The sequence below is a fragment of the Malus domestica genome, chromosome 07 (assembly GCF_042453785.1).
Source record: "Malus domestica chromosome 07, GDT2T_hap1".
Classification (NCBI taxonomy): domain Eukaryota; kingdom Viridiplantae; phylum Streptophyta; class Magnoliopsida; order Rosales; family Rosaceae; genus Malus; species Malus domestica.
Window position 1 is genome coordinate 11,802,707 of NC_091667.1, and position 15,008 is coordinate 11,817,714.

General features: G+C 37.7%; 1 protein-coding gene and 1 long non-coding RNA gene across 2 annotated transcripts; both read left to right on the forward strand.

Annotated features, from left to right (window-relative positions):
* Positions 1-1,365: 1,365 nt before the first annotated feature.
* Positions 1,366-2,587, forward strand: LOC139197697 (protein FAR1-RELATED SEQUENCE 5-like). Its single transcript, XM_070825650.1, has 2 exons — positions 1,366-2,282; positions 2,428-2,587. Exons 1-2 carry the CDS (start codon positions 1,366-1,368, stop codon positions 2,585-2,587), a joined length of 1,077 nt encoding a protein of 358 aa, XP_070681751.1.
* Positions 2,588-13,815: 11,228 nt separating this feature from the next.
* Positions 13,816-14,429, forward strand: LOC139197338 (uncharacterized). Its single transcript, XR_011582640.1, has 3 exons — positions 13,816-13,971; positions 14,057-14,153; positions 14,254-14,429. It is a non-coding gene; the product is annotated as an uncharacterized lncRNA (long non-coding RNA).
* The last annotated feature ends 579 nt before the right edge of the window (positions 14,430-15,008 follow it).

The window sequence follows — 15,008 nt, forward strand, 5'->3', positions numbered from 1 at the left end:
CGATATCGATATTTTACCAATATTTCCATCGATATTTCCGTGTTTTCGGACTACCGATATTTCCGATATTACCGATATTTTCTTCCTTGGGTATGAGATTATGGTTTGACTCATACTTGAGGTAGTTTTATGTAATTTATCATTATAAATTCGTTGAATCTACGGCTAAGATCTAATATGATCAAATCCAACAATAAAAAAAAATCTAACTGTTCAAATTTAATTCCAACAGCTAAAATAATTTAAAAAAAATTATTTCAATGTGTTTCATATTCTTTCATAGTGTTCCACCAATTTCATGGTATCGGTTTAGTGATTTTTCAACATTTATTGAAATTTATTTATTTTTAGGTTAAATTATTCATAAAATTAAAGTAGACATATTTTTTTTAAAGGAAAACTAACAAGACATAATTTTTTTAAAGGAAAACTAATAAAAAAAGGCTTGAAAACTTTGAGTTTTAACCATAAGGACAAAATAAAGGGTAAAGTGAATGGTACTATGATTGATTTTTTAGTGTAAAAATGTGATTTTTCGTTAAAGTGAACAGTATCAGGAGCTTTTCGTTAAAGTTCCCATTTTTTAAAGCTATTTTAAGAAGAAAACAATTATCTTAAATTCATTTTTTAATAATTTTGTGCCAAAAATTTAACTCAGAAGAATTGAAGCAGAAAACTGTTTCGGAGCTAAAACTTAAATTTTATAGATTAACAATTTTAAATTTTAACCCAAAAGTTAGAAATTGCCTAACAACACTCTTTTGAAATATTTTTTTTGCACTCTTAGCTAGGAGAAAAACTTGTGTGGGACTTGGCTTGCTACTGGACTTCGCTAAGTGGCACTACAATCCACTCAAAACTCACCATGTGGCAAGTCTTAAATATAATCTTTTATCATTCTTTTATATTTAAATTTTTTATAATTAAATTTTTAACTAATTAATATATTATATATATTAATGTTATGTTTCTTTTTTTTTTATTTATTTCCCCCTATTTTTTTTCTTCCCAAATCCTCCCCCCCCCCCACTTTGTTTTGCCGTAGGTCTTGGGTTTCAGTACTCCCTCCCCTTTCTTTCTTTCCCAATTTCGTTTCTTTCTTTCCTTAAAAAAAAAAAAAAAAAGAAGTTATGTACCCACTTCAATTTATCATGGAAAGCAACCAAGAATCTGTAAGTTTCTTTTCTTTCTTTATACAATAGTTGCTTTGATCATGTGACATGAATAACCCACATATATAGCTGTATTAGGGTTATTTTCTTTTCTTTTAATTGGGGGCTTTTGGGTTCGGGTTTGCGTAATAAGCTATATAACCTTCGTAATAAGTGGTGTCCTGCTTTTAGCTTAAATACTTTCTCTACAAAGATGAAATCCACTCAAAGAGTTGAGAGTACAAATAATGTTTTCCATCAAATGTGTACAAAGACAACAAGTATTATTGAGTTTATGCTTCACTATGAGAAAAAGCTAGAAGACATGCGTTTGACAGAGTTGTTTCGTTGCAAACAAGGTATGCCTCGTCTCAAAGTAGTTAGTGGAATTTTATGTCATGCAGCTGAGGCGTACACCAATAAAATATTCAATTTCTTTGACATTGAGTACATGAGCTGTTTGAAAGTAAGGTTAAGAGATGTTAGAAATGAAGAAGGAGTTACTATCTATGAAGCAACCGAAGAAGGTCATAAAAGAGTGAACACAATTGAGTTTATCTCTCATAGTTCTATGGTTTCTTGCTCATGTAAAATGTATGAAGCTAAGGGCATATTGTGCCGTCATATTTTAAGGGTGTTTGATTCGAAATATCTTACTAGTATACCAACCCAATATGTATTAAAGAGATGGACCAAAACGATCAAAGAAGTGATGCGTTTGAGTAGTGATTTAGATGATTCATCACCACAAGGAAATCTGAAGTCTGCTCAATCATTACGTCTCAGTCAATTGATGCATAAAGGAAATAGTCTTTTCAGCTTAGTGTCAATGAGTGATTGGGGTGCTCACGTTGTTAGTGAAAAATTATCAGAGGCAATGAAGTTGTTTGAAAAAGACATAAAAGCAAATAAAGCCTCGGATAAGGTTAAAAAGAAAAATAGCCTCTCTAGTTCCGGTGTTCAAGATGATGATCAACATATATTGGATCCTCCAACCGTGAGAGCTAAAGGGGTAACCAACAAGAGATTGAAGAGTGCTTTGGAAAAATCGAAGAAAGTGGCAAAAGTTAGATACACCTTGCAAATGTCACCACCTAATACTATAGTTTCTGGTAATACTCATTCAATAAGGTACTTTATACTTTTTATTGTGAATATACTATATTATTATGTAATGAATATATGTACACTTGCAGAGCAACATAATCAAGAGACTATCAATGCTCCATCAAATATGACAACCTCATATCCATCGTTTCATGACTTTTATAATCAGGTTTGTATTGAAACTTATATTTGGGGTTATAAGTCATAATTTGTGTTATCATTCTAACATTTTGGCAGTAGACATCTTGGATAACACAACTTTAGCTCTTCAACTTCAAGAATTCTTAGAAAAATGCGTAGATGCTGGAAACATAGAGCTCATGGATTGAAGATGGATGAATTGAAGAGACGATGTGGGATTTTTTTTTCTTTTTATTTATATAGTCTGGCTGCTTGACAATTAGTCAAAATAACCCTTAGATTCACCTTGGATATCAAGTTTTTTAACAGCTTATGTTTTGATCAAAGTTTTATTTCAAATAGTATTATCTATAGTTCTTAATTTGATCAAAGCAACTATTGTATAAAGAAAGAAAAGAAACTTACAGATTATTGGTTGCTTTCCATGATAAAATTGGAGTGGGTGGAGAACTATTTTATTTTTAAAGAAAGAAAGAAACGAAACTGGGAAAGAAAGAAAAGGGAGGGAGTACTAAAACCCAAGACCTACGGCAAAACAAAGGGGAGGGAGTACTAAAACCAAAGACCTACGGCAAAACAAAGGGGAGGGAGTACTGAAACCCAAAACCTACGGCAAAACAAAGTTTTGTTTGGGGGGGGGGGGGTTGGGAAGAAAAAAAATAGGAGGGAAAAAAATAAAAAAAGAAACATAACATTAATATATATAATATTATATTTAAGACTTGTCACGTGACAAGTTTTGAGTGGATTGTAGTGTAACTCAGCGAAATCCAGTGGCAAACCAAGCCCTACACAAGTTTTTCTCCTTAGCTAGGGGTGGGCACGGGCTAGGCCAGGGTAACAGATTTCAATATAGGAACTGGACCTAACCTGGCCCAGTTGAAACGGGCCAAGTCCACAGGTCATTTTTTTTTTTTTTTTTTGTGAAAAAGAAAAAAAAAACCTAAAATTTTCTGTTTTGCACAAATTCACAGTTCACTCTGCACAAAATCCAAACATTACAAAATCCAATCCCTGCACAGATTCACATTGCACAAATTCACTCCCTCGACTCCACTCTTTTCAGACAGCTGCCAGAGAGCCTTATGTAGAACAATGTCAAAAGGGCCTTGATCCGAAGTAGTGACAATTGAGACTGCAACTTGGCCTGCAATCTAAAGGTGCATATTGATTTGCAAGGCCCCTAACTATGAATGTAGGTTCTGACTTCTGATATATAGCAGCAACATCAAAGAGGCCCCTTGACCCGCATCCAAATACCTCAAGAGTCAAGACTCATTGCACGGTTGCACCTACTACAAAGAGGCCCCTTGACCTTAACATATTGGTATAATGTAAAGGCTTGCCTCTCCTATCACAAAAACTACATACTCTGAATCAGCAGCAGAGAAGGCCTTATGTAAGTTTCAAAAAACCAACTTGTGAGAAATTGGGAAATGAGATAGGTTGAGGAAACAAATCGGAGAGACGGAAAGAGAAGTAAACCGTAAATCGCTAGCCATGAATCTTCTCATAGTAAAAACTACAACAGTAAGAAGAGAAAAGAATACAGCAGTGCATCTGGTATAATCGTAGACGTGAAAGAGATGAATGAAAAAGGTACCTAGAAAGGCACATTGCTTTCGGGCATGCTCGGGTACCAGTTTGGACAGAAGCTCAAGAGTTGCTCCTTTCAGCTCTGCATAATCAATCATCATTTTGAAGCATGCAATATCATGTTATGTACATGGACAAGCATATGGAATCACAGAAACGAAGAACAAACCTTGGGGCTCGAAGTTGAAGAGTGGAGGCAAAGGGCGTCCATTAAGAAGACGAGTATTAGGATCACGGAGTTGGAAAAAAAATGGGTAGACAGGAGACTCGAGCTGCCAAAATAAACAATTACAGTTGATACTTTGATATTTAAAACAAACATAAAATAGTTCATTACACAGAGACAACGTGATTTGCATTTCTTATAAATAGAAATGGAGGTCCACCATAACTTTCTTGATTATGATTCTCTGAAGTTACTATATTACAGACCCAAAAAAATTGAAGTTCAAGGGAACAAAAAATTGAACACTCAATATCATTTCAGATAGGATGGGGTGAAGGGAGAGAGAAGATATGTGAAGAACTAAATCCTGTTAGCATTTAGGAATATGACCCTGTTTTGTAGAAATGGAATCAAGAAGAAAATGAATGATTTCTTCCTACACAGATGAATGCAGCTAGAATGTTCAAAAGAAAACCAGAACTAACAAAGCTTTTCTTCATTCATAATCTGCACACAAGACATGTGCAAAGATATACCCGAAGAGAAGAGAATTCACAATTCAATCACAACCCTTCATGTAATCTACCCTATAAGATAGATACAAGTGGCAATATATAAAACTAAAGCTAAGATTACATCTCAGCTGTCCAATTGGTTTATAATCCAATGGCTCACATTTAAACTTAGAAACATTAAGAAAAACACAGCACACACACTTATATTCCAACACTCCCTTCTAAGTGTTGTGCTGAAATTACTCCAAGCTTCTGTCTCAGAAATTCAAACCGATCTCTGGACAAAGCCTTAGTGAAAATATCTGCAACCTGTTCCTCTGTCTTGCAGTACAGTAAGTCAATTTCTCCATCTTGCAGTGCATCACGAATGAAATGAAACCTCCTGTTTATATGTCTTGTCTTATGATGATGCACAGGATTTTTGGTTATGGCAATAGCAGATGTATTGTCACAAAAAAAATTGTAGTTGGCTCAACTTGTTCTTCACCAAAATCCGAAAGAACAAATCTCAACCAAATTGCTTGTGCTGTGGCCTCTGCTGCACTAACATATTCAGCTTCTGCAGTAGATAATGCAACACTACTTTGCTTGACTGATGCCCACGAAAACACTCCTGAACCAAGATTAAATGCATATCCAGATGTGCTCTTCATGTCATCCTCACTACCTGACCAATCATTGTCACAGTAGCCAATAAGCATTGCTTCATTTCCTTTCTCATATGCTATACCATAATCAAGCGTGCCTTGAATGTATCTCAGCACCCTCTTAGCTGTTCCCATATGTTTTCTAGTAGGACCATGCATGAATCTTGCCAACAAGCTTGCTGCAAACATGATATTTGGCCTTGTTGCAGTCAAATATAATAGGCTTCCAACAATCTGCCTATATAGACTCTCATCAGCTTGTTCACTACCGTCCATTTTAGACAGTTTATCATTCACAGCCAGAGGAGTAGCCACAGATTTACAATCTTTGAAACCAAACTTGTCTAACAATGTCTTTGCATATTTCTTCTGATGCAAGAAAATGCAATTATCAGATTGTATCACACCAAGACCCAAGAAATGATGCAACAAACCAAGGTCAGTCATTTCATATTGTCTCATCATTGCAGTTTTGAACTCCATCAACAATTCTTGAGAATTCCCAGTGTAGATTATATCATCCACATACAGTGAAACAATAAGTATTCCACCTTTAGTAATCTTCACATATAAAGTTGCTTCACTAGGACTTCTTTGAAAACCTGCCTTGGTGAAATAGGAATTGATTTCTTCATACCAAGCTCTTGGAGCTTGCTTAAGACCATAAAGTGCCTTCTTGAGTTTGTACACCCCATCTTCCTTGTTTTTAATCACAAACCCAAGGGGTTGATCAACATAAACCTCTTCCTGCAAGACTCCATTTAAAAATGCTGACTTCACATCTAACTGATAAATTTTCCACCCTTTCTGTGCAGCCAAAGCAACCAAAGTCCTTATTGTATCAAGCCTAGCAACCGGTGCAAAAGTCTCATTGAAGTCTATACCAGGCTTTTGAGAGTATCCCTTTGCAACAAGTCTTGCTTTGTTTTTCTGAACCGAGCCATCAAGATTCAGCTTAAGTTTATAAACCCATTTGACACCAATTACTGGTTTATCAGATGGTCTATCAACTAGCTCCCAGGTATTATTCTTTTCTATCATTGCAATTTCACTCTCCATTGCTTTCTGCCATGCTTCATCCTTGACAGCTTCTTCAAATGTTTCAGGTTCAAGTATACACAGATTACATCTTTCATACACTTCTGCAATACTTTTATATTTCAGAGGTGTGTGATCAATATCCTGTGGACCTGAATCGGATCTAACATGTATTTCTTCACTCTCTTCTGGTATTTCAACATTATTTTCAGAGATCTCAGCTTGACTCAACCTTGTTCCTTCAGTTTCATGTCCTTTCTCAGTGAAAGAGTCAGTAATTGGTATTTTAAGACTACACTCCTTTTGTGTATTCCAGTCCCAACAAGCTTCCTCATTGAACACCACATCTCTGGAAATAATGACTTTTCCAGAGTCAATATTGTAAAGCTTGTAGCCTTTCTCACAACTTCCATATCCCAGAAACACACATTTTGTACTAGTTAAATCAAGCTTTTGTCTCTGCTGCTCTGGAATATGTGCATAGCACAGAGAACCAAACACTTTTAGATGTTTGATTCCTGGCTTTCTTCCACTATAAGCCTCAAATAGAGTTTTCTTATCTAATGCCTTAGTTGGACACCTATTTAGAACATACACTGCAGTGTTGACTGCCTCAGCCCAAAACTCCAGTGGTATATTCTTTTCAACCATCATACATCTAGCCATCTCTACAACAGTTCTATTCTTCCTTTCAGCTACTCCATTCTGCTGTGGTGAGTATGCCACAGTGAGTTGCCTTTCCATTCCCACTTCTTCACAGAATCTATTAAACTCAATAGATGTGCATTCACCCCCTCGATCACTTCTCAGCTTTTTCAACTTATATCCACTTTGCAATTCAACAGTGGCCTTGAACTTCTTAAACACATTGAATACATCTGATTTATATCTCAAAAAATAGACCCAACACATCCGAGTACAATCATTTATGAAGGTAAGAAAATACCGATTTCCAGCTTTGGTAATGGTTTGCATTGGTCCACACACATCTGTGTGTACCAACTCAAATGGAACAGTAGCTCTACTTGTTGTCTCCCTTTGAAAAGAGTCTCTGCAATGTTTCCCAAGAGTACACCCCTCACACACATTATTAGTGGTCTTGATTTCTGGCAATCCAAGTGCCATTTCTTTCTCCTGTAGTAGCTTCAGACTGTTAACATTTAGATGCCCCATTCTTCTATGCCAGATCAGTGTTGACTCATTTACACTTGCTTTTAATGCAAGATGCAAATCTGTTTGGAATTTCAAAGGAAAACTTCGGTTTCCTCTCATTGGAACCTTAGCCACCAAATTTGAAAGAGAACAATCATCATAAATTTCTGCTTTGTTATCTCCAAAAATAAGGAAATACCAGTGCTCCATCATCTGCCCTACACTTAGTAGATTCTCTTTGAGACCTGAGACAAGCATTACTTCATGTATATATCTCCTTCCCATCTTTGTATCCACTACCAAACTTCCTTTTCCTATAACATCAACCAACTGTCCAGTTCCCATTTCTACCTTGGCAGTTATGCTTCTGTCAATGTCAATCAATACATCTTCTCTACCAGTCATGTGGTTACTACAACCACTATCCACATACCATACATCTTCAATAGTCTTCTTGTCAACCTCATTACTTACATAAAACATAGTAGTTGTAGAAGGAACCTGAGCTGCAAAGTTAAGTTGCTGAACACCTTGAGCATTTTTCTTAGTATTACAATCCCTTGCAATGTGACCAATTTTTCCACAACAGTGACACTTAGGCTTGCCTTTAAGAAAACACTCTCCATAATGGTACTTATCACAGTGCTTGCAAGGATTTCTTCCCCCTTCTGCAGCTACAAATTGCTTTCCAGATTGGTAGATAGGCTTTTGATTCCAATTTTTGTATTTTGGCTTCCAATTCTTTTGGTATCTATTTCCTTGATTTCCAGGAGAATTGACAGACTTGGGATTCACACTTAGACTCGCAAATGCCCTCTCAGTCTTGTTCTCATTATGTCTCTCCAACCTCTGTGCAAAACTTTTCAGTGAGGCAACTACCTCTTGAACCTCAATCACATCTATATCCCTTGAGTGTTCAATCACAGAGCATATAGAATCATACGCAGAAGGTAAGCTAATTAATAATTTTTGCACAATCCTCTCTCTAGATAACTCTTCTCCATAACTTCTCATTTGATTTATCAGATCGAATAATTTTGTAAGATAAACAGAAATTGATTCATCATCTCTCATTCTGGTATACTCAAATTCTCTACGAAGACCTTGTAGTTTAACACTTCTAACCTGTTTGTCTCCATGAAATTCTTGCATCAGAATATCCCAGGCTCCCTTAGAAGTTTCTTCGTGTGAGATCCGAGGAAAAATTTCATCCGAGACTGCTCCCTGAATCAGCCCAAGCGCCTTGGCATCTTTCATGAGCTTCTCCGTGAGAAATGTAGCGTCACTCGATCCCTCTTTCTCCTTCATCTTCAGATCTGAATTAGCTCCCTTCGAATCTGAGCTCTCGATTCCTTTTTCCACAAATTCCCATAGTCCATAAGACTTAAAAATGGTTTTCATCCTTATACTCCAGAATTCATAATTCTCGCCGGTGAAGATCGGCGTTCTCAGCTCACCTCATCCAGATCCTGCCATGTTAGACACAGATCTCTTCACAGATTCAATCTCCCAGATTAAACGATTGAACCTGGCTCGGAGGCCATGTTAGCATTTAGGAATATGACCCTGTTTTGTAGAAATGGAATCAAGAAGAAAATGAATGATTTCTTCCTACACAGATGAATGCAGCTAGAACGTTCAAAAGAAAACCAGAACTAACAAAGCTTTTCTTCATTCATAATCTGCACACAAGACATGTGCAAAGATATACCCGAAGAGAAGAGAATTCACAATTCAATCACAACCCTTCATGTAATCTACCCTATAAGATAGATACAAGTGGCAATATATAAAACTAAAGCTAAGATTACATCTCAGCTGTCCAATTGGTCTATAATCCAATGGCTCACATTTAAACTTAGAAACATTAAGAAAAACACAGCACACACACTTATATTCCAACAAATCCTCACTCCTCATCCTTTTACAGTTTGAGCATAACGACTTTGAAAGAAAATGGCTACTAGTACTTACAGCAGTGAATCTTAGGCTTGGAGAATATTGACGCAGTCTTGACATAAGATCTACTGTTTCTGGAGGCATGCGCTTATGGAATATCTACATGCAAAGAAGAGCATAAGAACGAAAATAGCATGCAAAATTATCACAGAAGAAATGCAAAATTCTTTCAGAAAGGAAGCTAGAAACTCACTTTGTGCCATGGGTGAGCCTTGATTTGTGGGAATTTGAATTCTGTATAATTCGGGTTCATACATTTGATTTCTTCACGAGTTGGTGCTACCCCAAATGGCATCAGAGATTCAAAATAAAACCAGATTATTTCATTATCCACTGCTACACCAAAAATTCACAGATAGCAACAGATTCTAATTTAAGAGTCAAGACTTAAAAACCCTAAAATCCCTACACCAGAAATTCATCAATCTACAAATTCTAATTTAAAAACCCTAAAACCCCTACACCAGAAATTCACATTAATATCAAAACCCTAATTCAAAATTACCTAAATTTTAGAGGGATGTTGGTGGTAGCAGTGTCCTCGATAGCGGTGGTGTTGTCGAAGATGAGACAATCAAGCCGTTGTGGTTCTGGAACCTGGATTCTCTGGGATGTCGTCGAGGAGGATGGCTGGATGGGTGGTGCCGGTTGGTCGTGATGGCGGTACTGGATGATAGGATGGCTGGTTTGCTAAGCACTGCCGTCGAGGAGGAGAAGTTAGAGTCAAAGGAGTCGAGGGAGTTGAGGGAGTCAACGGATGGTGGGGAGGTGGAGTGAGTGTGAGACTGATTTTGGAAACCAACGGTTGAGATTGGATGATAGGTTATCATTCAATCTCGGCCGTTCATTATAATTAGAAACGGGTCAGTTCGGGGCTTCGTTTTTTCTAAGTGTATGGACCCGGCCCGTCCCGTAAATAACAATGGCCCGGCCCAGCCCGGCCCGCCCATTTATTCCAAAAAAAAAGGAACTGGTCCGTACCCTTCCCAACCCGCGGTTCCCCTACCCGTTTGCCCACCCCTACTCTTAGCTGTGTATGGAAGTATGAAGTGACACAAGTATTTATAGATTGTCATCGATATAAAAAATTTCAGCAATATAATTTCTAAAAGTGATAGAGACGGGTGTAACGGGTACAAGTGTATCACATATCTTCTACATGCGTAAAAGATACTCTTGACTAATACGAGTTAATTTTTGAAGTCTAAGTCTTCAACTTTTGAAATGATGTGTGTTTGGACCCAAAATTACACAATCGGCCCGAATGATCGAAGTTGTTGATGAACATAGCTCTCAACCGTTGGATGGCAGAATAGTTAAGATAATTATTATTGAATGATATATTGTGGTTTTAATCATGATATAATCCCTTGATGTTGAATTATCTTGATACTTTCTTGTACAAGATAAATGGGGCGATATCTCCAACTTCGAGACTCATGCAGCAAGGAATTTGATCAAATGGTTTTGAAGTAGTAAGGATGATGAAGAGTGTCGTTCGAAAGAAATATTCGTTAACTTTTCTCTCTGGTCAAACAACAATTTTCATCAAAATTAAATGTTTGTTAGATAAGAGAACAAGGGGGTATGAATGAGATTGAATAGGTGTTTGACTAATGTCGTGCAAGAGTTGGATTACAGTGACATATTGCAATTCACATTGCATGTGTGGTTGCACCTAAACAGATGTCATGGAAAAAGAAAGCTTTATAGTTGCATTGGGAGTCTTAATGGGATAAAGCAAGGCATTGATGGGAGTTCTGATGTGATAAGCCTAGAGGCCTAGATAGGTTTTTGCTTTGTTTGAAAAGCCATGAATAGCAATCTGAAGGACAGGCCTCTGATACAAAGCAATTTTTACTCCACGAGTTTGAGTTGCAATTGGACTCTGCAATATTATCAGTCATTACCAAGCAGAAAATATGAATACTATAAATACAAGGTGCGCTGCATCATTTGAGCCCCCTCCAATTCAACACACAAACTGTCATGCGCAAACACTCGCTCTACGCGAAACCTCTCAACAACCTTGAGATTTTTATTTTCGTTTTCTTGCCGATACATCTTCAGTTTGGATAAACAGCACTGTGGAGGCAATCGGCGAACACGTTCAGTTTGGATAAATAGCACTGTTGCTGTAGAATGAGCCGACCGTAGAGCACCTTCAATTTGGATAAACAGCATTGCGTCGAGGCCAACTAGTTACCTATCCAAGTCTCGGCCAAGAAGGATTTTCGAGTTCTTATTGGTAGAGGTCATCTCATTAGCCTTCTTGGCGAAGTGAGGTGTTACAGATTATTGGGCTCGACACATTGAACGCCGAGTTGTTTTATAATTGGATACTCATAAGTAGGATTTAGAGTTCGGCATTCTGACGACCGAACCACATTTACGATTAAGATGTACATCTACTTTGAGTACTTGTGCCCATATAGTCTGGTGTCGATTCGTCGTGCTTATACTCTTACGAATATAATCACTATGACCGAATTCGGCACCGATGATTTGTAAACTTCGCAGAACTAGTAGACTTGTCTTCAGACACTATAACCCGAAGGTCGAGACGAGTTCCTTCCTCGGCCGCAGTCGCAAGATCAAAAAGTCATCAGTACGTCCAACGCCACGCAACACACTCTACGCCCCGGCCGAGCTCGACTGCCCAGTTGGCACGCCCCGCACATAATTGAATGACATAGTTAGCTCATTAGTTACTCAGCCTGCGCGCCATGTATGCTTGGTAGTTTTTAGGGTCAACATTTAGGCACGCCCAGTGGGACCAAGTGCTAAAACTACGAAGTTCACATGATATATCAAGATCACAGTGTTGAGCAAAAATTGTACATAATATGTAAACAAATAATTCACTCGACACAATTTCACCCTCGTTCATTTTTCCGAAGAGGGTTTTATTAATTCGAGTTCGACCCATTCTAGGCTACGCGCCTATTAATTACAGCCTTTCTTTTGGGAAAGGAATACCCTTTGATTCTAATTTGAATAAAAATGTAACTTGAGGATTTTGGTGTTTGTTTGATTTTGTGACTGTACCTAGATTGAATCCTAGATTGCCTACGTACCCTCTTAAGGGATCAAGTCACTCGTAGTTCATGTATTTGTTGAGGGTTGATGCCTTGTGCAGTTTCAGCTCGTGCAGGCAAGGAGCATAATGTGGCTTCGTGCTATTTAAGTCTTGTTACGGCTTCGTGCCCTTTTGATACTTGATACAGCTTCATGCCATTGAAATTTGTTGTGGCTTCATGCCTTTTGATACTTGATACGGCTTTGTGCCTTTGAGATTTGTTGTAGCTTCGTGCCCTTTGAAACTTTTCTTCGGCTTCATGCCATTTTGGTATTTAGTAGTAGGAGTGAATTTAGTTTATATAAACCAGGGATTCGTTTCTGTTTCACGGTTGCGTCTAAAACTTGATATCAGACTGCCTACGTATCCTTGACGGAATCAAACCGGCGTAGTTCATAGACTTGATTTCATGGTTGCGTCTGAAAAATTGATATCAGACTGCCTACGTATCCTTAACGGAATCAAACCAGCGTAGTTCATAATTTTTGAGACTCATCGCGACTTTGTGCCATTTGGTACTTGATATGGCTTCGAGCCATTTGAAGTTTGACGAGGCTTTGTGGCATTTGTGTCTTGTAAATATTTGTGATGAAACCACTTTTATTTTGCAACAAGTACCAGAAAAATGACTAGTCATAATCATGACTAATGTTTGAAAGCCACGTGATTGGTTATGGTTTTGGCAGTAGGCATTGGAGACCTCTTTTTGTCGCCCACTTGCTCCAATATAAATTCATATGCCTAGCAAAACCAATTTGCTTTCAGTGCCCGGCATAAGCAAAGAAAATAAAGAAAACTTTTCTTTAAAAATTGTCATTCCTGCCAGTAGAAATGATATGTGGATGGTGGACCACGAAGTGTTAACCATGATGGTTCTCTGTCACTGTGCGGACCTTGGTTTAGTTAGAGCTTTAGGTCATCTTCCCATTATTTCTTTAGGCCCTCTCTTGATGTCACTTTTCCTTTCTTTATTATATATATATTTGTAGTGTTTGGATCAAACAGGCTCATAAGATGGAAAAAGACATATGGCAGCCCATTTCATTTTTATTATATATATTCTTCTTTTGATTTTTTCGATCTCATTCAGTATGGGTCTCTGAACCCATTTGTCCCACCAAACTCCTGACAACAAACTTTACTTTCTCTCTTTTTTCTTTTTATATGTGACTCTTCCAAGTCCAAAAACTTCTCTTCTTTTTCTACGTGACCAAGCTCCCACGTGAGGTGCAGCTTTTGTTCACCCTTTTCCTTCACCTTGCGAGATGGTTTTTCCAATCTCTTTTTTCCAATTCTAACACACGGTGCTCTTCCATCAGAAACCAAAGGTAGTTCCGCAATATTTGGGCTCCCGTGAAGTTCGCCATGTTTTTGAAATTCCTTTTGGGTTTGTCAACTGTTGATTTTCAAACGAAGATGGGTAAGATTTAGTGGAACTCAAACTCTTTTGAATTGTTCTGATTTATCTTCTTTTCCCCTTAAACCGTAGAGTCCTTTTTATGCAGGCCACGGGCTCTCTTTTCTTTCTACTGTACTACTTTGCTTGTGTACTTCCTTTGTGGATCAGAGACTTGAAAACGAAGAGGGGGAGAAATCAAGCAGGTTGCCCATTTTCGTTTTCTTTATGTTCTGGGTTTGTTTTATGTATTTGAGGTGGAATGAAACTCTAACTGTAATGAACTTTATCAATTCTTTCATGCAGGAGTCCCAGGAAACGACGTCTCTTCGTTTTGGTTGTTGGACCAACTATTTTGTAGTACCGAGTTTGTTGAAGACAATTGTTGATTCATGGCTCCAAAGGTGAGATTTTGCCTTCAGAAATTTGTAGTAACGTGCTCATAGTATCTGCTATACTTTTGAATGGGTTTTGATGTATTATCACTCTCTGGCATTTCTGTTTCTGCATAGAGGATTATTTGACTAGTCTTGACAGTGGGTATTTCGACACCCTTTTTGTGTTCCCATTTATGTTTTGTCTTCGATGCTTGCCATTTTTTTCTCAACTTGAGACAACCTGAACCTTTTTTTTAATCCAACTTTTCCGTGGTAGAGAAGCAAATTTCTTTTAGCTATCTATTTAAAGATTGGGAAATTTCCTTTCTTTCCTTGTCTTTATCAATGGTTGAATTGGGGACTTTCTTCTATGGACTTTAGACCAAACATGAGTCGGTCAAGGGGAGTTTAGGCTTTCTTTTCCTTTGCAAACCATCTTTTCCATTTTTTCCTTTTTCTTGGACTCTATCCCCAATAAGTTTTCATAGGATTTTTAGCCAAAGGCATGCTCCATATCTTGTACCCGTGAGCAGCAAAGAAAACACCATGTACCCGTGAGCAGCAAACAAAACACCAAACACGATAATTTCTTTCCTCTCGAGTTTCATCTTGGTATATGTTGCTTCCTTGCTACTTTTCTTCATAGAGACCAAATATGAGTTAGTCAAGGGGAGCAAAAGTTGC